Source organism: Lipotes vexillifer, unplaced genomic scaffold (assembly GCF_000442215.2).
Source record: "Lipotes vexillifer unplaced genomic scaffold, Lipotes_vexillifer_v1.1 scaffold1067, whole genome shotgun sequence".
NCBI lineage: Eukaryota > Metazoa > Chordata > Mammalia > Artiodactyla > Lipotidae > Lipotes > Lipotes vexillifer.
This window is the reverse complement of record NW_006775205.1, coordinates 1,711,538-1,736,983: the sequence shown is the minus strand read 5'-3', so window position 1 is coordinate 1,736,983 and position 25,446 is coordinate 1,711,538. Positions and strand designations below refer to the sequence as shown.

The 25,446-nt window shown below is 42.2% G+C and overlaps 1 protein-coding gene across 1 annotated transcript in view; it reads left to right on the top strand.

The window, feature by feature from the left end:
* The first annotated feature begins 6,448 nt into the window (after nucleotides 1–6,448).
* Nucleotides 6,449–25,446, top strand: part of FAM184B (family with sequence similarity 184 member B) — a 120,181-nt gene continuing 101,183 nt past the window's right edge. Inside the window, exon 1 of the mRNA XM_007449823.1 lies at nucleotides 6,449–6,613. Within this exon, the coding sequence (XP_007449885.1) occupies nucleotides 6,467–6,613 (147 nt within the window). The 5' untranslated portion in view covers nucleotides 6,449–6,466. The remainder of the gene's footprint in view (nucleotides 6,614–25,446) is intronic.

The window sequence follows — 25,446 nt, the reverse complement described above, 5'->3', positions numbered from 1 at the left end:
GAACTTAGAATTAGACCTCTGAATCACAATATCCTAAAATGATAAATCAAGATTTTTTTAAATGTTGAAGCATATTCAATTAAATTGCTTCATCTAAAATACTATATCACAATATATTAATAATATATACCAAAATTTTTGTCAAATTAACAATAATTTGTCATATTTTCTTTAATTCATCTGTTAACTTTCTCTTTTGGGTATATTTTACAGTGTGTATAAAATATTAGTACAGTACAGTCATAGGTTAAGAAGTACATTATTGGAATGCATGCTCAAAAAGTTTCTGCTGATCAGTTGCTGAATCAAAATTTAGAGACGTCTGCTGTATAGTAAATGCCATGAGAGCTCAGGGAGAGCATCTCTGACTGGAGTAGTCAGGTCAGGGCTCCCTCAGAGTGCTACCTGAGCTGAGACATGAAGCCTGATAGGATGTGAATAGGAGAAAGGATGAGGAGGACATAATAAAGCAGGACGACATAGAGGGAACTGTTAAGGCTTGTTTGGGACATTAAAGCAATTCTCAAACTGGGGTCTGGTACCATCCACAACAGCATCACTGAAGTGATTGTTTAAAATGCCTTACTTAGACCTGAATCAAAATTTCTGATGTAAGGAGTCAGAATTATTCATTTTTATCAAGCTCATGATAATTTTTATGTTTACCAAAATTTGAGAAATTCTAAATCCATGTACATATTCTAGGTCATACTTGGATTTGTATTGCAGAGACACCAGATGACCTTAAAAAACAAAAACAAAACAAAAACAGTGGTCAATTCTGGAAAGGGAAATTGAAAAACGACTTGGCTAGCTTGAAAAATTGAACCATAGGTCATTCTATTACCAATACTTAATTCAGTTAAAAAACTTTTTCATTTCCATTAAGTAGAGAGCACTCTACTGCTATGTAATAAAGAGAATTTAAAAGCATCAGTTCCATTCCTTTTTCGAGTGTTGGAGAGTTCTATAGTTTAGTTACCTTTGAACTCTAGAAAAAGACCAGAAAGGCAGCAGTATTGAGTGGCCAGATTCACTTTCTGCCTGTTTAAGGTGAAGTCAAATGTACTTTGCAAACTGGCTGTTAAATGTTTCAGGTATTGGAAAGACTACTTGTGCGATTAACTGCTCTTAGCCCGTGTACTCAACTCTTCTTTTATCCCTGTGCTTCACACCTCTGTTACCACTAGCAGGATTTTAAGGTATGAAGATGAGAAAAATGACTACCAATGCTCGCATTACTAGATTCATTGCCCACTGGCTGCTTCCAAAACAATTTGTGGCACTCATGGTGATCATATCAATATTTTATATAATCTGGCTAAAATTTTGCCACCAAACATTTTGTTCCAAAATGTCTTAAATTTAAACATTTAAGAAAAATGAAACCATAAAAATGCTAGGAGAAACTATTCTTGGATGGGGAAGGCCTTTCTAAGGATGATGCAAAAGCCAGAAAATATGAGAAAAGATAAACAGATTTACCTATGTAAAAATTCAAGATATTTATACAGCATAAGAAGCATAATTGCTAACTGGGGGAAATGTTTGCAATATGTATGATAAGTAAAGTGCTAAAAGCCCCTGCAAAGAAAGATCTTGTAATAAGTTTTAAAAAATGATTAAAGACAATTTTGGTGATACAAACTTTAGCACTTTATGAAGTAGAATAAAATGTAGTGGAAGGCAGGAAGCTTTTATAGGATAAAGAATAAAGAACAAGGAAAAGAAAAATAGAAAATATCTGATTGGCTGGGGTCACCTAGTCAACCTTGTTTTGAGTAAGAAGAAACTAAGTAGAGAGCCCAGACAGAGCTGGCTTGGTGTTTGGGGATTGGCTGACTGGATATACTGTGTTTCTGGTCGCACAGAGCATTACAGGGACACAAAAGTTATCTAGGTGTTGGTTTGCTGACATGGCACCCTACACAGTAGCAGCCCTATCTCAGGTCTAGAAAGTTACTTCAACATATAGAAAACAGCCAGACAAAAAGAGTGCACAAAAAGTTTAATTCCAATGACTGATCAATTTGTGGAAAGGTGTTTTAACAGCCCTACTAGTAATCAAACAAATGGTGTAGGGGAGACACTCTTCCCCTTTTAAATTGGAAGATATTTCAAGATCACCAGCATGGGAAAACACACATTTTTGAGCACTATTAATGAGTATAATTTGGAATAACTATTCCAGAACAGTATAGAATATATAAAGATTTAAAATTTGCATACTCTTTGAAACCAGTTTATTCTAAGATTTACTCCTATGGAAATACTTGCACATCTGTGCAAAGATCCGTGTATAATGTCGCGTAGGAAGTCTTCCTGATGCAATGGTAATCTCCAGATACACTACCAGGCAGACTATCCCAGATGTCATGGACAGCAAATCCTTACAGTCCAAATTAAGATGCTCACATCCCATGGTTTACTGAATCACTTTTAAACAGAAGTCAATTGGAAAGTAGAGTGAAGGTTAAGACATTTACGATAGGGTGCCAGGGAGGTGGAGGACTACATTACCTGAATCCTGGGGTATGCAGTGGTGTTGTCCTGTCTGTTGCAGCAGCCTTGACTTCTGAACGTGCAGGGTTTTGTTTTGTTTCGTTGTTTTTTGCCGTACGCGGGCCTCTCCTCACTGTGTGGCTTCTCCCGTTGCGGAGCACAGGCTCCGGACGCGCAGGCTCAGCGGCCATGGCTCCGCGGCATGTGGGATCCTCCCGGACCAGGGCACGAACCCGTGTCCCCTGCATCGGCAGGCGGACTCTCAACCACTGCACCACTAGGGAAGCCCTGAACGTTCAGTTTTGAGAACCACAGTTGAAATTGAAAGAGGGGCTCAGCAGGTGGAGGATGCATAGAGTCAATACGTGCTTGCTCTGTTAGAAATGTACAAAGGCATGTATGCCTGGTTAACGGCCTGCTGAGAGCCATGTTTTTTATCTGTGTTTCTGGGGCAGGACATTCACGGGGCCAGAATGAGTGTCAACAACAAATGGCATTTTAGGGATGATACAGCTGTCAGCCTGAAGGTGGCATTATCTTTACCTTACATCTTTGGTCTTTCCATCTTTTTCCACCTATTAGTAACACTCTTGTTCGTTCCCTCCTTTTTACATATGTTCCATTCTATCTTTATCCTGTCTTACAGTACACTCTGTACTTAACACATTTTAAGAATTCTATCCAACATAAGTTTCATATATCCTTTTTGGTTTTCCTGTCCTTTAGAACAGAATTGAATATTCTCATAATACAGCAAACATTGTAAACATATATGAAACATTTTGCTTAAAATATAAAAAAAATAAAAGAATTGTTCAATAATGGGTGGGGTAAACATGTTGTATATAATGGAATACTGGCTGTTTAAAATGGGAATGTAGATTGTTATTGGCAAAAGGAAAATAAGATTGAGTGAATAGGGTTCAAAAACATTATTACAGTATCTTATTTATTTTAAAATACATATATGTACTTACCATTTTCTAGGTGTTTTCAGAGAGATGTCTAGAAGAATCTTCAAAATATTAACAGCAATTTTCTTTGAGTGTGGGACTTGGGGTGATTTTTGCTTTCTTCTTATACCCATTTTTTGTATTATTACAGGTGAGATTGAGGAGAGGGGTAACTAAAAGAAGCTTATATGTTTAAAATATAAAGAAAATACAAATTGACTGTAGTTTTAAAAAGTTTCTGATTGACAGCACTGTGCTCTGGGAAGAACAGGCTTTGAAGTTGGATAGACTCAGATCCATTTACTAGCTGTGTAAAATTGGGTACTTAGCCTCCCTTAGCTTCAATTTTCTAGTCTGTAGAATGAAAATAATAAGTGCCTTAGTGGGGGTGAGAACATGTGCAAAGAGCATGGCATAATTCCAAGACCACATTAGTGGGCTAATAAATGCCCTGTATTAGACAAATCACATAGTCCTCTTCTGCCCTCTATTTCATTCCTGATAGTGTGAAAAGACCTACTAGTCACGGTGCTAGAAAACCCCAGCAAACTGCAAAGGACTCTTTCCAAGACAGGCCAGCTTGTGGTACCTTGATTATAATAACTGCAGTCCAGCAAAGCCTGATAAGGGAATCTGCTTTCCCCACTGTCTACCACTATAAAGTTGCAAGTATAATATATCCAACTGGAAAATGTTTTGGCCCCCAGACTTAATAAGATCATAATTAAATAACTAAAACTTGGAGTTAGAAAGCAGTATTACTAAACTTTAGTGTGTATAAGGTCATCAAGAGCAGTGGTTCTCAATCCTGTTCACACCCAATATCACCTTTTTTATAATGTTCATGTTATTATCTTGAAATTCATAGATAATTTTTAAATTAGTAAACATTTTAAAAATCAGTATAATTTCTTGACAGTAATAGAAAGGAGAAATAAAAGGAAAGCAATTGTAATTAAATCATTTCAGTATGGAAATGCTCTGGCTTGATTAACTTTATGACATAATGTAGTACTCAGACGCTTGCACATATTGGCAGACTCACCATGAATGTGGCAGTTACAATACAAGTGTGTTGTATCAGCAACCAAATGTGAGCCACAAAGCCATTGATGATGTGATCTTCCACAGAGGTGAACAACTTTTGATAAAGTTCTGAATCAAAAAGGCTAATTTTCTTCTAGTTTACAAAGTGGTTGAATTCCTGTAAAATGTATTATATATTAAGACCCTGCAGAAAATACTCTAAATTTGGAATTAAGTAGGACGGTTGTTTAAAATGTGGATTCTGGATCCTCACCTCCAGAGATTTTGACTCATGGAATCTAAGATAGGACCAAGAGTCTACATCAACATCCTGGCAGTGATTCTTATTCAGGCATTCTGTTTTCTAATTGAATTGGGGGAGCGGGTAGTTGTCCTGGAGAGGGAACCTAAGAGGATAAACTAGGAACCAAAACGCAGGTTGGCTATGTCTATGAAGTATAATGTATTTGGGTGAAAGTAAGGAATTTAGAATAGGAATATCTCTGTTTCAGACACAATTCTGCTACTTGTAATTGCCTTACTTGGTATAAATTTTCTGTATTTCCTCATCTATAAAAATGGGTAGTGTGGAGGGATGGGATCGTGGTTTCTGAGACCCCTTGAGGTTTGCTTGTTTTTTTTTCAAGATTATTAAAAGTTCTGATATAAAGCAGTTTATAAAATGAAATATATTAACCATGCAAATTGCTTATTATTTTGATGCTGTTATTCACACTTTAGGAAATTCTGATCAGGATGTTGTCACTTTCCCCAAAGCCCACTGTTTGAAACCAGAAAAAGCAAGTCACAAAGAAATTTGGCCCGCTAACCCCTCCACTCACCAAACAAACGAAAAACACACAAACTCGTAATCCAAAGACTTGACAGGATTCTGGCTCTGGGTGGCCGGTGGCCAGGTGTGTGGTTGAGTCGCTTCACTTTCCCTGGGATCGGTTTGCTCAGACTTTCAGCTCCATTTGTTACTCACCTACTCCTTCATTCCTCTTTGCTTCCTCCTTTCCCACACCTGCCACCATCCTTTCTACCCCTGTCTTTGACTTTTTTCTCTGCTTTCTTACACTACACATTCCCTCACTACGTACTCTGCGCTTTCTCGTCCCAGATTTCGGTCACCAGCTCCTCGGCAGCCCTTTTGGGGAGCCCTTTTCCCTTTGGTAATCTCCTGCAATTCTCCCGCAACGTCCGGGGTCCTTCTTAAAATGGGGGAAGGGGGCTCCCCCCTCACCCCAGGCAGGGTCCCAAAATGTATGCCCGGTCCCCGCACCTGTGTTAGTAGATGTAGCCTTCGGGGGAGGGGGCCAGCCCGAATGAGGATGCACGTGCTCCAGCGCCGGACACGCACTGCCCGTCCCCCCCCCCCGCCCCCTCAGCCCTCAGCGCCCAGCTCCGAGGCTCCGGAGTCGCTGGCTGAGTGCACCCGTCAAGGTGCCCGGTCTCTCGCCATCCATTCGCCAGCAGCACGTCGCCAGGGTCCCTTCACCACACCAAACGCCCCAGCTGCCCGAGTCTGAGGCCGGCTCTTCTTTCTCCTTGGCCTGGGATGCCCACCACGGGCGGGGTCCGTCGCCACTGAGTCCGGAGCCCGGCGCCACCCACGTGTCCCAGAGCGCCGCGCCTAGCCGGCGCAAACCTCTCCAAGGCCACTGGCTCCTAGTCGCTGAAGCTGATTGCGGGCGAAACCCGCACGGGCCCGGGAGCTGCGCGCGGGTCACGAGCGGCACGTGCGGTTTCTCGGCGCTTCGCCGCAGGGTGCGGGCGCCCGCAGAGCCAGCAAGCGAGCGAGGGCCGGAGGAGGAAGGGTGGGCGCGCGGGAGCCACGCGGTGGCGCGGGCGGCGGTACTGCAGTGCCACCTCTCCCGAGAAAGCCCACACACTCACACGCCCGCGCCCGCAAGCACCTGCACACCGTGGGCATCGAGAAGCCGAGCCATCGAGAGGCTTTGAGTGCCTGATGCGTTTCAGCGATGGCTTCTGCCCTCAACAGCAAAATTCACGCTCCCGGGACTTGCCCGGGCTCCAAAGCCGATGCCGGAGGTGGCGCCGACTGGCGAGTGGACTGTGATCCCGAGATGCACGTGAAAATGTGCAAGAAGATAGCCCAGCTCACCAAGGTAACGTGAGGCGCTGCAGGCCGGCCAGCTGCGCGTCCGGGGCGCCCCGGCCCGGGGAGGGAGTGCGGACGCGCCCGAGGGAGGCCCAGGCAGAATCCGAGCTGAAACTTTGCCTCGGAGGCCAACCCGGAAGGGAAGCGGTCCTAAATCTTGGTGACCTTCTGGAGGCACCATCCTAAAGCTGAGAGAAGGATCCTTGCCAAGGAAACTCATACAACCTCCGCGCTGAGCAGGTGGTCTGTGCTCCCAGGGTGGGAATGTGAATCGAGTTGAATCAGTGCTGTGGTGTGTGTGTGTGTGTGTGTGTGTGTGTGTGTGTGTGGTGTGTGTGTGTTTCCTTGCGTGCTCTGCTCAAGTGATAGTGCCTGGGGTCTGGTCTGTGCTCCCAGGGTGGGAATGTGAATCGAGTTGAATCAGTGCTGTGGTGTGTGTGTGTGTGTGTGTGTGTGTGTGTGTGTGTGTGTGGTGTGTGTGTGTTTCCTTGCGTGCTCTGCTCAAGTGATAGTGCCTGGAATGTTGTGATTTCATTCATCGCCGTACTTTACAGGCGGGGAGGAGGTCATGTGGGCTATTTAAACATTTGATTCATTTGTTGAGTGCCAGCAGCTTGTGTGTCACTGTAGTAAGCCTGGAAGGCAGCCCCGGGGACTTACTATCAAACTGGGTACAGAGCATAAATGGGGAAGTGAACGATTCACCATTTAATTACTGGATTACAAAGGACCTCGGGAGGTCAGCCCCCCCATCTCCCTACCTCATCCCAGAGCCCTGATTGAACCTCCAGGAACTGTGATGTCTTCCTTATGAAGACCAGCAAGAAGATGGACACCCTGTCCTTTGTTAACCCCCTGCAGCTTCCCAGTTAGGAGCTCCTTGTGGTAGGTTCCCCTCCTGTGCCTGTTGTGTAGACCGAAAACAACATCCCTCTCTGTCTTTTATACAAGGTCCCGAGTGCCTGAATTTAGCTAGTTGCCTTGGGGTTTCCTTTCGATCTCATAATAATTACTCTTGATAATATGCCTGCTAGTGGAACGTCCGGTCCAGGTTCTGTGTATGGGACATACTCTCTTCCCCAACTATCTTCCTCCCACTTCCCACACCCACTTTTTTGTGGGATCACAGGCATTTTCCTCCCTGACTATTTTGCCAGAAGGAAGAGAGCACAGAGACCTGGAATTGGACACCAGCTGCCTTCTCCTATCCCTCCCATTAACTTCTCCACATTTTTTGCAAATGAGCCTGTATCCAAACAGTGATCTCTCTTTTTTTTTTGCGGTACGCGGGCCTCTCACTGCTGTGGCCTCTCCCGTTGAGGAGCACAGGCCCCGGACACGCAGGCTCCGCGGCCATGGCTCACGGGCCCAGCCGCTCTGCAGCATGTGGGATCTTCCCAGACCAGGGCACAAACCCGCGTCCCCGGCATCAGCAGGCAGACTCTCAACCACTGTGCCACCAGGGAAGCCCAAATAGTGATCTCTTTAGTCAAGGATGGAAAGGGGGGAATGGAGATACTCCTTGGAGGCCTTGGCATGTGCTGCTTGGCACCACTGATCTAATCTGGAGTCATCCAAATAGTGACATCAACCCAAAAAGGTATTGATTTGAGGCGCTGGGCACAGTGTAAGGCATCTTCATCTTCAAAGAACCTAAAATATTTTTGGAGAAACAAGGTTGGAGAGAAACCTCAAAGACACTGCTCTATAATCAGTTGCTAAATTGGATGTTTCAATTTGTGAGTGCTATAGAAGTAGAAACAAAGGATAAGTCATTATGGGTAAGAACATTTAGGAGAGACTTTATGGAAGAGATGAACCCTGAACTCAGTATGAATTTATGGAGTGCCTACTGTGTGCCAGGTGCTGTGCTCAATATCGATGGCATAAAACTGAGTAAGATAGGAACCCTGCCCTTGTGATGAGACAAATGCATAAACAGGTCATTTCAATATAATGTGGTAATGGTAGCATTCTGCCCATTATTATTGATATTTTGGCACAATTATTATGTGCCAAGCACCGAAGGTTACGGCAGTGAAGAAAGCAGCCATGATCACTAGTGCATAGTAGGCAGTGTTTCTCAAAGTATACTCTGCATTAGAAATCACAGTTGATTCTTATTATGTAGAGCCCCTCTTTACCATTTTTCATGCTAATTGTTTAAATTAGACATTTTTTAATATTGATATTGATATGCCACCTTTCTTTTGGCTACCTTTTGTATGTGATATTTTCCATCTCTTTATATTTAATCTTTCTGTAAGTTTTATTTTAGTTGTATCTCTGATAGGTGAATTTAATCCATGTGCATTTACTGTGGTAACTAACATATTGGGACTTATTCTTCCATCATATTTTGTGTTTTTCATTTACCATCCTGGATTAGTTAAATGATCTATATTCCCTCATTTTCCACTGCTGGTTTGAGCGCTTCCGGCATTATTCCTATTCTTCTCAGCCTTGTCTTTTATTTTTCCACATACATTTTTTTTTTTTTTTTTGCGGTACGCAGGCCTCTCACTGTTGTGGCCTCTCCCGTTGCGCAGCACAGGCTCTGTACGCACAGGCCCTGCGGCCATGGCTCACGGGCCCAGCTGCTCTGTGGCATGTGGGATCTTCCCGGACCGGGGCACGAACCCGTGTCCCCTGCATCGGCAGGCGGACTCTCAACCACTGCGCCACCAGGGAAGCCCCTCCACATACATATTTAACTATAGTTTTTCTAACAAAGTTATCACATAATTCTTTCTCCCTAGAAAAGAGCTTTGCATACTTTACCCATTTAACAGCCAGCCTCCCCTTTCCCATCTTGTCATTGTTGTCTAGAGTTTTTTACCTTTTAAAATTTACAATCGTTTTTATACTTGAGTTCATTAAATTTACTGACATTTCACCAATTCTTCTACTCCCTATTTTTTTCTTGAATCCACAGCCTTCTCTTTCGGTTCACTTTTCTTCTAGCTGAAGTTCATCATTTAATAGTTCTTTCCATAGGGGTCTTGGTGGGGTAAGAAATTCTTTGTATATTTGAAAATGTCTGTATTTTGCCCTCACTGTTGGATGGTTGTTTACTTGGGTATAAAATTCTAGTGATGGGACTTCCCTGGTGGTGCAGTGGTTAAGAATCCACCTGCCAATGCAGGGGACATGGGATCGATCCCTGGTCCGGGAAGATCCCCCCACATGCTGTGGAGCAACTAAACCCGTGCGCCTCAACTACTGGGCCTGTGCTCTTGAGACTGCACATGCCACAACTACTGAAGCCCGCACACCTAGAGCCCATGCTCTGCAAGAGAAGCCACCACAATGAGAAGCACATGCACCCCAATGAGTAGCCCCCACTTGCTGCAACTAGAGAAAGCCCACGCACAGCAACGAAGGCCCAACACACCCCAAAATAAATAAATAAAATAAATAAATTTTTAAAAATTTCTAGTGAACAGCTATTTTCCCATAGCACAGTGTTGATAGTGTTCTATTGTCTTCAGATACTAATTGCTGCTGGTAAAAATCCTACTGCCAATCAAATTTTCATTCCTTTGTAGATAATCTGCCTTTTCTATTGGTAGCATTTGTGTATGTGTATTTTGACGTTTAGCAGTTTCATTAGAACTCTCTAGTTGGTAGTGAATGTACTTTCTATTGAAGACTCAGGTGCTCTCTTTAATTCTGGAAAATTATCAATGATTTTGTGTTCAGATATTGTTTCTCTGTCATTGCCTCCACTCAGTTTTCTGCAACTGCCATTAGGTGAGTTAAGGTAGCCTCTTCATCCATATCCTAAAATGTTATTAAAAATCTTTTTGTCTCTATTGTATCCTGGTGAATTCCTTAATCCTGTCTTCCTATTTCCCAATCCTCTAAATAATATGTCCAATCCGGAGTTTTTCCCATCTATTAAGTTTTATTTATTTTTAAATTTTATTTATTTATTTATTTTTGTCTGCATTGGGTCTTCGTTGCTGCACGCGGGCTTCCTCTAGTTCTGGAGAACTGGTGCTACTCTCTGTTGCAGTGTGCGAGCTTCTCATTGTGGTGGCTTCTCTTGTTGCAGAGCACGGGCTCTAGGGGAATGGGCTTCAGTAGTTGTGGCATGCAGGCTCAGTAGTTGTGGCTCGTGGGCTTAGTTGCTCTGAGGCATGTGGGATCTTCCCGGACCAGGGATCGAACCTTTGTCCCCTGCATTGGCAGGCAGATTCTTAACCACTGTGCCCCAGGGAAGCCCCATCTATTAAGTTTTAGAATTACATTTTTCATTTCTAAGATTGCTGTTCTTGCTTCCTTTCTGTCTGATTTTGATAACTTCTTAATTTTTATAGCTTTATTGAAGTATAATTTACATACCATAAAATTCATCTAAACATACAATTCGCCATCTTTTAGTAAATTTACAGAGTTGCTGTACCATAACCATAATCCAGTTTTAGGACATTTCTATCACCATCCTTTGTATCCATTTGTAGTCAGTCCCTGTTCCTACCCCAATGCCAGGCAACCACTGATCTACTTTCTGTCTTCATAAATTTATCCTTTCCATTTATTTCATATCAGTGAAACGATACAACATGTATTTCCGTCTGGCTTTTTTCACTTAGTTGCTAAATCTCAGCATCATGTTTTTGAGGTTCATCAATTGTTGTAGCATATGTCATTCATTCATTCCCTTTTATTACTCAGTAGTATCCCATTGTATGGATACACCATTTTCTGATGATCACATTCGCCAGTTAATAGGCACTTGGATTGTTTCCACTCTGGGGCTATTATGAATCACGCTGCTACAAACATTACATTCCTGCAGCACAAATTTTTGTTACTCTTGGGTAACAAAAATTACTTCTGGGAATGGGATTGTTGGGTTGTATAGTAAATTTATGTTTGACTTTCTAAGAAACTGCCAAATGACTTTCCGAAGTGACTGTACCATCTTACATTTTCCAGCCTACTTTTCCAGGAGGATCAAGTACCACCCCAGGCACCCAGTTCTCAAATGCAGTGAAGTGCACGTCTTCCCTTCCTCCTCTGGGCACTCACTTCCCTCTGATATTTCCTCTCCTGAAATGACTTCATCTCTATAAGTTGAATTCTACTTATCTTTTAAGTCTCACTTCCCCCAAGAAAAATCTTTGAAAAAAATCTCACTTTTGTAATGAATCATGTGTTCATTCATCACTAATTGTATATTCGTTATTTCTTTCTTATTAATCTGTTTTTCCAGAAGTTTGTACAATGTCTGGCACATAGTAGACCCTCAGTAAGCTTGTTAAATTTAAAGTTTCTGCCTATGGATTTGGTTAATATTTCTTTCATCATGCTTATCCATCTGATATTATAGTTGATTTGTATATAGTATGTCCCTTAAGATAATAAGCTCCTTAATTTAGTCACAATCCTTTGCACCTGGTAAACACTCATTATGTGGGGTTTTTGGGGGGGGTTTGTTTTTTATATTTATTTTTGGCTGTGTTGGGTCTTCGTTGCTGCACGCAGGCTTTCTCTAGTTGCGGTGAGTGGCGACTACTCTTCATTGTGGTGCGCGGGCTTCTCATTGCTGTGGCTTTTCTTGTTGCAGAGCATGGGCTCTAGGCACGTGGGCTCAGTAGTTGTGGCTCGTGGCCTCTAGAGCGCAGGCTCAGTAGCTGTGGCGCACAGGTTTAGTTGCTCTGCGCCATGTGGGATCTTCCCAGACCAGGGCTCGAGCCCGTGTCCCCTGCATTGGCAGGCAGATTCTCAACCACTGCGCCACCAGGGGCGCCCTCATTATGTGTTAGTGTAGCAAATAAATATTCATTTACACGGTGGTCCAAAGTCCAGGATGCACATTAAAATCACCTGGAGAGATTTTAAAAACACACCAGTGAGACGATAACTAAATGCAATGCCTGATCCTAGACTGGGTTGTATCCTGGAGGTAAAAATGCTACAAGGAGATGATTGGGTCAGTTGACAAATTGAATATGATGACAGAGAAAATTAAAGTATTTGTATCAATGTTAAAGCTCCTGGCGTTGACAAGTATACCATGTCTATGCAAGAAAAATATCCTATTCTAAGAAAATGCACCTTGAACTTATTTTTAAGGAGGTGAGTGTGATGTCTTATTCTCAAAGAATTTTATTTTATAAATAAAATAGAGAAAATAAAAATAGAGAGCAAATGATAAAACAAATGGGACAGAATGTTAAGAATAGGTGAATCTAGGTAAATGGTATGTGATGTTCTTTGTACTATTCTTTTTCTGGCAGTTTTTTCCTAAGTTTGAAATTATTTCTAAATAAAAGTTAAAAACAAACAAAAGGAATACAATGCCCTGGGCTCCATCTCAGGAGAAAAGGAGAGAGAGGTGACAGGCACTGCTATTTTCTGAAGCCCCTTAAGACCTCTAATGTTCACACATTGTTGAGAACCACCAGTTTAGAACAACTAAAGGTTTAAACAGTAGAGTGGGCACAGAGGAGTTAATTGGGAGAACAGGAGGTTCCAAATCCATTTCCCCTTAAAGTCTGTGAGACGCTTTGGTCTTGAAAGCATCAGACATGTTTGCCCAGCCCTGTCCCTGGGCCCGTTCAGCCAGTCCCTGCTTTTGCACCTGCCCAGAAATTTCCAGCTGATTTTTCCTTTTGTAGGTCTCTCCACATCCTCATATCCAGAAGCATTAGCATCCCTCATACCCAGAGATTCCCCAATTCCCATTTTCAAGGTGGGATGGCGTGTCTTGCTCCCCAAATACAAGTTTAGCGAAGACCCTTTTATATTAGAACATGAAAATGAATGGGAAAGCACGTGTTCCCTCTCCATAAAGCCTCCCTTGAACTGAAGGCTGACTCTTCGGAGCCCAGCCCACAAGCATGACTCCATATACCCGTGGGACAACCTCTCATCTGGAGCAGTTAGAGGAAAAGTACCCAGGAGGCAATGACAGTCCTCTTAGTGCCAGAAGCTGCCAAGCTGAAAGTATAAGAAGTAAGATAACCCCGACAGACCCTGTCGGTCACCCTTCCTAAATGATGTCTGCCAGGATCTCGGAAGACCCTATAAGGGCTACGGTGGAATCAAGTGCCTGCAACTTCTGCACGTTAGTAATGCCTTATGATTCCCTAGTATTTGTGTTCTTTGCACAGCCTTTGACATACTTACTCATACTCTGTGTGCACAGCAGTTCTGCATGGCAAGGAGACGAGCACCATCTCTGATTGAGAGAATTAATATCTGAGACCCAAGAAAGGGCCAGTATTCTTGCCTGACATCACATTAGGATGTAGTGACAGAACCAGGGCATCCAGAACCCAGTGTTAGGTGTGTGTGTGAGGGTGATGCTTCTTCCCTGGTCACCTTTGTGTTTTCATAACCTCTCTCAATCATCTTTAGTGCTCTTTCCCAGGCGAGGGGAAATGTAGATCTAAGCAGCGAGGCTGAGGGCCGGAGCTGGGTCTGCAGAGCTCTTTCCTCTTTCTCTCTTGTTTCTCATGGAATGATCTGCCCATAGAAGCACACATTCTGCTCTGTCAGCCATGCCATCGATTTTACAGGGGTAGGTGTGGTTCTGGGAGGAAGAAATGCCCTGGTCTAGTATTGTGACTAGGTGCGTAAATATCAGAAATGCAGCCTGCCCGTGGGTATGTCACATTCTTTAATATTATATCGGTAATGTGTTATTTTGGTCTCAAAACAGCCTCACACCTTGGTCTTGTATTTCAATTAGTTCGTTGGAGAATAAGGATTTTGTTTATTGGGCTTTCCTAAAGACCCACCACACAGATCTTAGGATGAATTCCGTTATGAGGAATTTGGTACAGTGTTATAGTAAAAATGAATTCTGTCACTGGGAGAGCATCCTCACCTGAGAGCAGGGGACCTTTGAGTTGCAGTGTAGCACTTATCTGTAGATCCTTCCTTCCTTCCTTCCGTGGGAGGTTCTGGAGGTCAGAGTCACCACTCCCAGCACAGTAGCACAAGCAGACCAAGCGAACTGTGTCTCCCCACGTTCCAGAACCTTACTGAGGTCTATGGAGACACATTAGTGGGGACAGTCATATTGGATGTTGAGGGGAGATAGTGGATTGTTTACGGATGGGGTAGGGGGACTGCTGTTATGGAGAATAGACCCTGAGTATAAAATCAGAAATATTAAGGAAAAGAATTATAATTTCTACTCCAGGTTATCTTTTAAATGAATTTAAACTTGATTTATCTCTAGAGGGGTGCTTCTTACTCTTATTTATACTAATAAATATAAAAGAAAATTAAATGTGAATAAAAATGAGGTCACCTGGAGAGCTAACAATTTGGGGGTTACTCTTGGAATACTCTTACTCCTGATTCCTGGATGGCTGATATCAGCTAAAATGCTATCTCTTCAGAGAGACTTTTCTGACTTTCCAATCCAAAGGGGCCAACCTGCTTTATCTGTAATTGAGAAAAATAGTCCTTTCTTCCTTGGTGATTTGTTGTGAGGGTTCACTAACTTAAGGAATGTAAGTGGAGCATCTCACCTGGCCGAGGGACTATTGTAAGCCTGATAGATGTTGGTTTCCCTTCCCTTGCTGAGCTAGAAGAATTGCAGAGGGACAGGACCACTGCCCAGTTGTCAAAACTGGCAACTAGGAACAAAGCCAGGCCTTCTCTGGACTGAGAGGCCAGGGCAGTGTCCCAGGCAGTAGGAGTGAAGCTTACTGCCACATGAGTCCTCAGCAGCAGGCTGCCACTTGAGCCCTGTGTTTTTATGGCTTGAAGTTGTGGAAGTTTCATTGCACCCACTGACTCCCTTAGTTTCTCTGAAAATACCTTCCTGCCTGCAGGAGCCTGTGTAGGGACAGATGTTTAAACAGTTCCATACCACTTTGCTTTAGGATTCCAGATTTGAAAACTGCAGATCTGTTTTAACAGGCCCTCTCTGTTGGAATCTTTTAATTTAACAAAGTGACGCATAGGGTGTACAGACCGCTATCTCACAGAAATCTTTTTGCCATAAAACAGGAGGAAGTACACCTTAAATTGGGTGTCTTTGAACCCTACTAAGATGCATCTACTTTTGCGTAACCATTCTGATCTCTGCACTTCCCCCCGGCCTTGCTCCAATCCTTTCTCCACACAGCAGCCAGAGTGATACTAAAATTGAAGCATGCCCTCCTACACTGCTGTAGAATGTTGCAGCTGCTTTGGAAAACAGTCTGGCGATTCCTCAAGTAATTAACAGAGAGTTATCATATGAGCCAGAAATTCCATGCCTAGGTATAAACCCAAGAGAAATTAACTTGTACACAGTATTCAGAGCAACATTATTCATAATAGCCAAAAACCCGGAAATAAATGAAATGTCCATCAACCGAAGACTGGATAAATAAAATATGGTACAAAGTACAATGCGGGTAGTGACTGAGGGATGCAAGGTTTCTCTTTGAGTCATGAGAATATTCTTCAGTTGACTCTAGTGATAGTTACACCACTCTGTGAATGTACTGAAAGCCATTGAATTGTACAGTTTAAATGGGTGAATTGTATGGTCTCAAGAATTATATCTGTTAAGCTGTTAACATTAAAAGAAACGAAAACAAACTGAATTTTCTCCTGTTGAATCCAGTTCTGAAGCAAGTCCTGATGACTTTACCCCATAAATGCAATGAGTCAGTCCACCTCCCTTCTGCATTTCTGCCTCCGCCCTAGTCCAAGCCTCCTTCCCCTCTGGCCCCCAACCCCTGCTGCGGCCTCCTCGTGGTCTACCCTTGCCCCCACTCACAGCGGCAAGAATTATCTTATACAGTATAAACAGAGCATGCCATTCTTCCGTTTAGAACCCACAAATGGCTTCTCATTTCACTTGGAATAAAATTGGTTCACCTAAAGTAAATTCTTTAATATGGTCACTTGAGGTGGCTGCTGTCTACTTCTCAGCATCATCTCCTTGGCCACACTGGCCTTCTTTCAGGCTTTCAGATGTGCCAGGCTTGTGCCACCTGGAGCCTTTGTCCTCATGGTTTCTTCAGCCTGCTCCTGGCTTGGTTCAGATGTCTCTTCAGGGAGGGTCTCCTTGCTCACCTAGACCATGAGATTTCCTCAGCTGCATCTGCTGTTTCCATTTTTTTCCTCTATCTGTTAATCTATTTATGGCCTTCTCTTCCCCACTAAGGAAGTTCCTTGAGGGCAGAAATTTCTGTCTGCTCTGTTCTCTCCTATACCCCCTGGTGCCTAGAACAGTGCCTGGTTAGTGATCAGTGCCCAGCAAGTGTTCGTTGATGGACTAAATGAACAAAACCCTTCCTGGACCTCCTGCAGCTCCTAGGATAAAATAGCACACTTCAAACACAGCCTAGGTACAGTCGTCTTATGGGAGAGTGGGAAGGCTCCTTTCTCAAGGCCAGAACTCAGGAGGTGCTAGCATCTAATTTCTAGTTTTCTGAGCACAATGGAGAACTGGCATATCTGACAAATAAGTGGACATCCCCCATGCCCTCCCAGGCCAACATCTGACTTAGTCACTCCCAGCACCTGACCACAGACACAGGGTTGGACCAAACTTGGTGCCTCCATGTGGTCAGATCCACATTCCTTCAGAACACTAGAATTACGAGGTAAAATAAAAACAACAGTGACCAATCTTACACAGAAATCACAACCATTTTAGAAAAATCAAGAATACAGGGAAGCAAAAAGAAAAAGATTTTAAAGTATCCCCAAACCCATAATAACTACAGTGATACAATAACTAATACCATCTTTTGCAGAGCCTACTATCTGATTTCTCATACAAATATAGACCTGTAATTTTTAAAAAGAGAGTTATATCACACATAACTATTGTGTTACCTGGGTTTTTTCCCCTTCACAGTAAATCTAGAACCCTTCAACACAATTTTTAATGGTTGTGTCAATAGTCCATTGCATAAAAGTTGCATAATTTAACTTCTTTCATTTACGACACACTTACTGAGTGCCTTTTATGTGCCAGGTAAAATCCCTTATCTCATGGACCTTACAGAGAGAAGTAGAAAGAAGCTCTCAAATACAATAGAAGCCCTCCTATTCAACGTCACGTGAACATTTTGAATAATTGAAAATGAAAACTATAAAAGAAAAAAACCTAACATACATAACGTTTTTAACTTAAAACATGTGTCAGCACTGAGTTCCAGTGGGCAGGTGCAAACAGTTGTTAATTAAGGAAGGGAGGGGATGCAAGACAAGGGAGGAACAGTCAAGAGAAACGATAGTACAGCCTTGGGGCAGGGTCCTGGTTCCCATCAAGGGATACACACAACAATATCTTTGAGCTGTTTTGCAGAAACTGAAACCTTCACAAGGTGGGAGAAGTTAACTGTTTGCTGCCCACAAGCAGGTAGACCCAAGACTTTTTGGAACCAGAAGGTTGATGATATTGACTCCCACTTACCTCACCACCAACCGATCAGAAGAATGTCCACCAGCTGATCATGCCCTCTTTGAACCATTACTATAAAACTTCTCACTGTACCCTACAGATTGGGACACACAGTTCTGAGGGCATTAGCTTGCTGTGGGCCCTTTTCCTGGCAAAGCAATAAAACTATTCTTTTCTACTTCACCCAAAATAAAAAAAAAAAAGGGGTCAGCAAACCATGTCTCAGGCCAAATCAGTCCGCTGCCCATTTTTATATGGCTTGTGAGTCAAGGATGGTTTTTACATTTTGAAAAGAAATACAAAATAAGACCAATATTTGGGGACACATGAAAAGTACATGAAATTCAAATTTAGTGTCCGAAATAAAGTTCTATTGGGACACAGCCATGCACGTTCACTTAGAGATTGTCTTGGGTAGCTTTTGTGCTAAAATGGCAGATTTGAATCATTGTGACAGAGACTGACTAAAGCCTAAAATAATTACTGCCTGGCCCTTTACAGAAAAAAAGTGTGAGGATCTCTAATTAAAACATGTGGGTGGGGCTTCCCTGGTGGCACAATGGTTGAGAGTCTGCCTGCCGATGCAGCGGACACGGGTTCGTGCCCTGGTCCAGGAAGATCCCACATGCCATGGAGCGGCTGGGCCCGTGAGCCATGGGCGCTGAGCCTGCGCGTCCTGAGCCTGTGCTCCGCAATGAAACCAAAAACATGTGGGTGAACACTCATTCACTAATCATTTCATGTGAGGCTCAGTTTCAATTCTTTGGGACAGCCTGCTGATTGACACTTACCTTATTTGTCTTGTATAAACTACAGGTATAGTTAGAGTGACCTTTTAATTTATCATCCAAACTGAGACACTTCTGAGAATGAAAGGGGGCACTAAACCAGAAAGTGCGCTGAAACAACAGGTGTAAACAGGGACTGTCCTGGCCTGACCAGATGTAAGGTCACCCTGCCAATAATGCATATGTACTTTTTACCATTCGGGCGTCTTTAAAGTGGAGAATGAGAATCTAAAATACACGTGGAACAATCTGAGTTCAGAATCCTTCTAAACCTTTAAAACCTTTCACTTCTCTGTCACAGCTAATTGAATACCACTTTTTTCTTTTTTTCTCTAGCAACTTGCCTTTATTGAATCTTTTCAAAGCATTGAGTCCAGTTTTCATTGGAACAACAACGTACTCTTTACATTCATATATAACTGACCTAGTGCGGTGTTAAATCACATAATTATAATAGAAAATAAACTGGCACAGACAAGTGACAATTACTGTGAGTAGTGTGGTGGCTTTCCAGAGGAAGGATGAAGCGTATTAAGTTATCACATGTTTGCTGAATGGAGACTGGTTAAAAGAGCTTCTACTGTTTTTATACAAAAATAAATACAATTTTGATATGCTACCAAGTAGGAAATACGAAAACATTGAACAACCTGAGGGATCAAGAAAGGTTCCCTGAGATACGTAGGGACTATTATTGGTAGACTTTTGGTTGATTCCAGTTTCTCATTGTTATAATCGGTACTGTGATGGACATTCTTGAGACTCTATCCCTGCATTCTTGCTAGATTATTTCCTTGAGACAGATTTCTATGAGCAAAACTCACCTTTGTTACAGGTAGATTCCCATAAAGAATATCAGGAAAATTGGAAGAAATCGACCTGGAAAATATTTATCTATTAGTTAAAAACAATCTAATAGGGAGTTCCCTGGTGGTCTAGTGGTTAGAATTCGGCGCTTTCACTGCCGTGGCCTGGGTTCAATCCCTGGTAGGGGAAATGAGATCCCACAAGCTGTGCGGCACGGACAACAAAAAAAATCTAATAGACAAAGATGTATGGAGACCCTTACTTGTTAACTACAAAGCTTGCCATTTTAAAAGGCACTTACTACAACTCTCTTCTCCTATAATCCAAACACTGGAACAGTTCCGTGGGAGCAACCCTCATAGTTACAGAGACAATGGTGTAATTACTTTCAAACTATAGTGGCATAATAACAGGCCCAGGCTGTCAGCTCACATTATGACTGTTTAATGGACCTATTTGAAGTTACTCACTATATTTTGAGCCTCCAGGGTAAAAGGATACACCTGGAAAATGCTCCCAGGTTGCTCAAGGCATTAAAGAAACAAGCAGCTCTCTCACGGCTCAGGGGCCTGGCAGAACCAATAAACACACCAGCAATTCCCCCTGATCTGTCCCTGATCTCACGAGGAAGCCTTTCTCTTAGCTGTGGAACCTTCAGAATATGAAACAGAAAGAACTGCTTGTGAATCTTTGATGTTATCATCAGGAATAATGTTGTTCCCAGCCTGCTAAGGCAGAAAAATTTTCCTGAAAAGATATGCCCTTGCCTGCTGAATCCTGACCAGCTAGCATATAGCTTTACCCCTTGAATTTCAGGCTCTTATTTTGTTAAAATGCAAACCCAAGAGATTATTCAGTCTTTTACAGCTTTGTGCTAATTGTGTACTTGGCACTTGCTATCTTCTCTTGATAGTAGCCGTGGTAGACCAAAAAATAGCCCTGCAATAGATATCATCCCTGGAACCTGTGAATGCTAATTTGGAAAAAGGGTCTCTGAAGATTAAGCATGTTGAGATAAGATCGTCTTGTATTATCTGGGTGGGCCCTAAATCCAATGACAAGTGTAATTTGAAGAGAAAGGCAGAGGGAGGTTTGAGACAGAAAAGGAGAAAACACAGAAGAGGTGAAAGCCATGTGAAAATGGAGGAAGGGGTTGGAGTTATGCAGCCACAGGCCAAGGAACACCTGGAGCCACCAAAAGCTGGAAGTGGCAGGAGGGAGTGTGGCCTGCATTCACCTTGATTTTGTACTTCTGACCTTCAGGACTGTGATAGAATGAAGCTCTGTTTAAAAAAAATAAATAGGTTTCAGGTGTACAGCATTATAATTCAACATCTGTGAATACTACCAAGTGATCACACCACAAGTGTAGTTGCCATCCATCACCATACAGTTCACCCCCTTCACCCTTTCACCCGCCCCCAACCCTCTTCCCCCTGGTAACCACTAATCTGTTCTCTGTGCCTATGAGTTTGCTTTTGTTTTATTTTGGTTTTGTTTTTGTTTTTTTAGATTCCACATGTGAGTGAAATCATACAGTATTTGTTTTTCTCCATCTAACTTATTTCACTTAACATAATACCTTCAAGGTCCATCCATGTTGTCCCAAGTGGCAGGATTTCATTCTTTATTATGGCTGAATAGTGTTCCACTGTGTGTGTGTGTATGTGTGTGTGTATCCATCTTCTTTATCCATTCATTCATTTATGGACACTTAGGTTGTTTCTATATCTTGGCTATTGTAAACAATGCTGCGGTGAACATCAGGGTGCATATATCTTTTCAGATTAATGTTTTCATGTTCTTCAGGTAAATACCCAGAAGTGGAATAGCTGGGTCATGTGGTAGGTCTGTTCTTAATTTTTTGAGGAATCTCATACTGTTTTCCACAGTGGCTGCACCAGTTTACACTCCCACCGACAGTGGGTTCCCTTTTCTCCACATCCTCACCAGTATTTATTTCTTGTCTATTCAATAATAGCCATTCTAACAGGTGTGAGATGATATCTCATTGTGATTTTGATTTGCATTTCCCTAGTAATTAGCGATGTTGAACATCTTTCCATGTGCCTGTTGGCTACCTGTATGTCTTCTTTGGAAAAATGTCTATTCAAAGCCTCTGCTCATTTTTAAAATCAGGTTGTCTTTTTGTTGTTGAGTTGTATGAGTTCTTTATGTATTTTGGATATTAATCCCGTATCAGATATATGATTTGCAATTATCTTCTCCCATTCAGTAGGTTGCCTTTTCATTTTGATGTTGGTTCCCTTTGCTGTGCAGAAGCTCTTTAGTTTGATGTAGTTCCATTTGCTTATTTTTGCTTTTGTTTCCCTTGCCTTTAGAGTCACATAAACAAAAACATTGCTAAGGTCCATGTTAATGAGGTTATCGCCTATGTTTTCTTCTAGGAATTTTATGGTTTCAGGTCTTACATTCAAGGCTTTAATCTATTTTGACTTAATTTTTGTGTATGGTGTAAGATAGTATCTAGTTTCATTCTTTTGCATGTGGCTGTCCAGTTTACCCAACACCATTTATTGAAGAGACTGTCCTTTCTCAACTATGTGTTCTTTGCTCCTTTGTTGTAAATTAATTGTCTGTATATGTGTGGATTTATTTATGGGCTCTCAATTCTGTTCCATTGATCTGTATGTATGTTTTTGTGACAGTACCATATGTTTTGATTACTATAGCTTTGTAGTATAGTTTGAAACCAGGGAGTGTGATACCTCCAGCTTTGTTCTTCTTTCTCAAGTTTGTTTTGCTATTTGGGATCTTTTGTGCTTCCATACAAATTTTAGAATTATTTGTTGTAGTTCTGTGCAATATGCCATTGGAATTTTGACAGGGATTGCATTGAATCTGTAGTTTGCTTTGGATAGATTGGACATTTTAACAATGTTAATTCTTTCAATCCATGAACATGGAATATCTTTCCATTTATTTGTCATCTTCAATTTCTTTTGTCAATGTCTTATAGTTTTCAGTGTACAAGTCTTTCACCTCTGTGGTTAAATTTATCCCTAGGTATTTTCTTATTCTCTTTGATGCAATTGTGAATGGGATCATTTTCTTAATTTCTGTTCTGTTAGTTCATTATTAGTGTACAGAAAGGCTATAGATTTCTGTATATTGACCTTGTATCCTGTGACTATACTGAATTCATTTATTAGTTCTAACAGTTTTTTGATGGAGTCTTTAGGGGTTTTCTATATGTAATATCGTGTCATCTGCAAATAATGACAGATTTTTTCCTCCCTTTCTTATTTGGATGCCTTTTATTCCTTTTTCTTGCCTAATTGCTAATGGCTATGTTGAATAAAAGTGGCAAGAGTGGGCATCCTTGTCTTGTTCCTGATCGTAGAGGAAAACCTGAAAGCTTTTCACCATTGATAAAGTTCTGTTGGTTTAAACCACAGGTTTGTAGTGACTTGTTATAGCAGCCATGGGAATTGGGTCCATTGGCTAACTTTCACAATATCCTCTTCATCATTACCAAAGACTTCTTCCTTCTCAGACCCTACTGAGGTTCTTGCCTCTGATAATTGTCATAATCAACTAGTGACATTTTTAACAAAAATTGAGACCAGTGCATTAAAACCTTTGGGTGGGGCTCAGGCAATTATGAGTTTTAAAAGTTTTAAAAGCTCCACTTTAACCTGACTCTAAAATCACTACAACGGGTCCTTGGCCTTTGGTCTATATAATATGTCCAAGTCTGTTGCCTGGCCCTGGACTTGCTCTGTCTGGTAGCAGAGAGACTGTGTGTTTGTCTTATTTCTTCTGCTTCTCTAGGAGCTCTTTAGGCCAGTGATGTTCAAACGTTAGTATTAAACACAAATGGCTAGGCCCACCTGCAACATTTCTTATTCATTTGATCATGGGTGAGGCCTGAGAATTTGCATTTTAAACAAGCTCAGGTGATGTTGTGGACTACAGTTTGAGAAAGGCTTTAGGATCATCAGGGCTCTCTCTTTTGCCTTCCTCATATTTGAACTTCCAGAAGCTTCTAGCATAGTGTCCTGCTCTCAATAATATTAATAATATGAGCTGAATTACTTAGAACTGTGAAACCCTTGATGACAAGGACCTTGCCTTATACCTTTTAAATATATCTTTAGCACCTTCATTAATGCCAGGACACAGGGGGTGACAGTAGGAGACATATTAAAGGGTGGGTGCACCAGCAAATCTCCCATCTATAAGGGATGCTAATGCATCTCTGGGTGCCATCACATCACAGGAAATGCAGAAGGATGCCAAAATGGCAAAACCCTCCCTTAAGAGAGGTATTGTGCATGCCTCAGTGGCTGTTTCCAGTTTAGGCATGACTTGGAAGAGGTTGTGAAATAATGAGGAGTACAATAAAATGCTTTGTGAAGGAGGATACCACTGGTTAACCTCAAGGCTTCAGTTTTGCTGAGTAAATATGCAGGTTTGGGGCTAGAGCTGAATTGCTCCAGACAGTAAAAGAAAGATTAATCTCCCCTCAGCAGTTCTGCTCCATCCTCTTCCTCATGTTGCATTCAGTCTCTTAAATAGGCATTGACCAATTGCAGGTTTGAAGGAATGATAGATGTTAGCCTGCTAGTTTACCCACGTGTCTTGGTCTAGCTTTGCAGTCTGCTGATGATTTTGTTATGATTAGGATTACAGAAGCATTTGTGGGTAGAGTAAGGATCATGCAGATAGGATGTGGTGGGTGGGTTGCATGAGGGGTGATAGCTTCATATTTTGAAGACAAAGTTTATTTAGATCATAGTTTTGGTTAAGCCGAACTAATTTCAAGGAAGTGAAAAAGAAGCTGTCACTGGTTTTCATCTATTTTCTTCCCAGGGTGCTCTACCCAGGGTGCTCTGCCCTTGAGAAGCATACCCCTCAAACATCTGCTTTTCCTTGCACTTGCAAGCTCATTAATGGCCTTTTCCCAGAGAGAGACCCAGAAATAGCCAATTCCATTAAAAGGCTTATCATTAAGTACAATACAGCTATTTATGTGGGAGGATGGCCTCTGAATAAGAGTCCATTAGGGCTGTGGGCTAGAAAAATGGGTCAGCTTTCTTTTAAGGGAGAAATTAATTCAGCAAGCAAGAGCCAGAAATACTGTGACATTCATCCTGTACAGCTTTTCCTCTTCACGCTGCCAAAGTGCATCTGTCCAGACCTGCTATTCCTGTCCTCAGGCCCCTGGAGCAGGGCCCATTTGTCCTGAGGAAGCCTATCGAATTGTATGGTGACAGCCTAAATAAACATGAGCAAGGAGATCAGAACTGAGTATAGGGTGGGTGTGTGTGTGTGTGTGTGTGTGTGTGTGTGTGTGTGTGTGTGTGCGCGCGCGCATGTGAGCACACGCACCCTGAATATAATCTAAACCAAGAAAACAAAAGTTAATCAGTAACTTATTTGCTGACCTCTTTCCCCTTTGCTAGGTCCTAATGTCAGTTCCATGCGAGGTGGCTCATAGCCAAGTCCATGTGGTGCTGTCCCCAGAGAAGAGCTGAAAAAAAGAAGCTTATTTCCTGTATAGGAGGCAAATGCGTGAAAGGACGGTCCAGTGTCCAGTCTGCTCCTGCTAACTTAGGCAAGCTGATTCACAGGGCGTGGTGGGCCCTGGGTAGCTGCAGTCGACAGGCGGAGGAAGAACTAGAGCTGAACAAGTGGGAGCTGGGGAATAAGCATCCTGTTGAGAGTAGCCAGGGACACAGTGTCCAAAAAGCACAGAAAACACAGGAGTGAATCAGGCACATATCTGCAGTGGGAGAGCTGGTCAGCTGTGTGGGCCAGGACAGTGAAGGATTCCAGAAGGTGGATGATTCAGAATTCAGAAGAGCTGCAAGTCAGAAGTGGATGTTCTGCCCAAATTCAGCA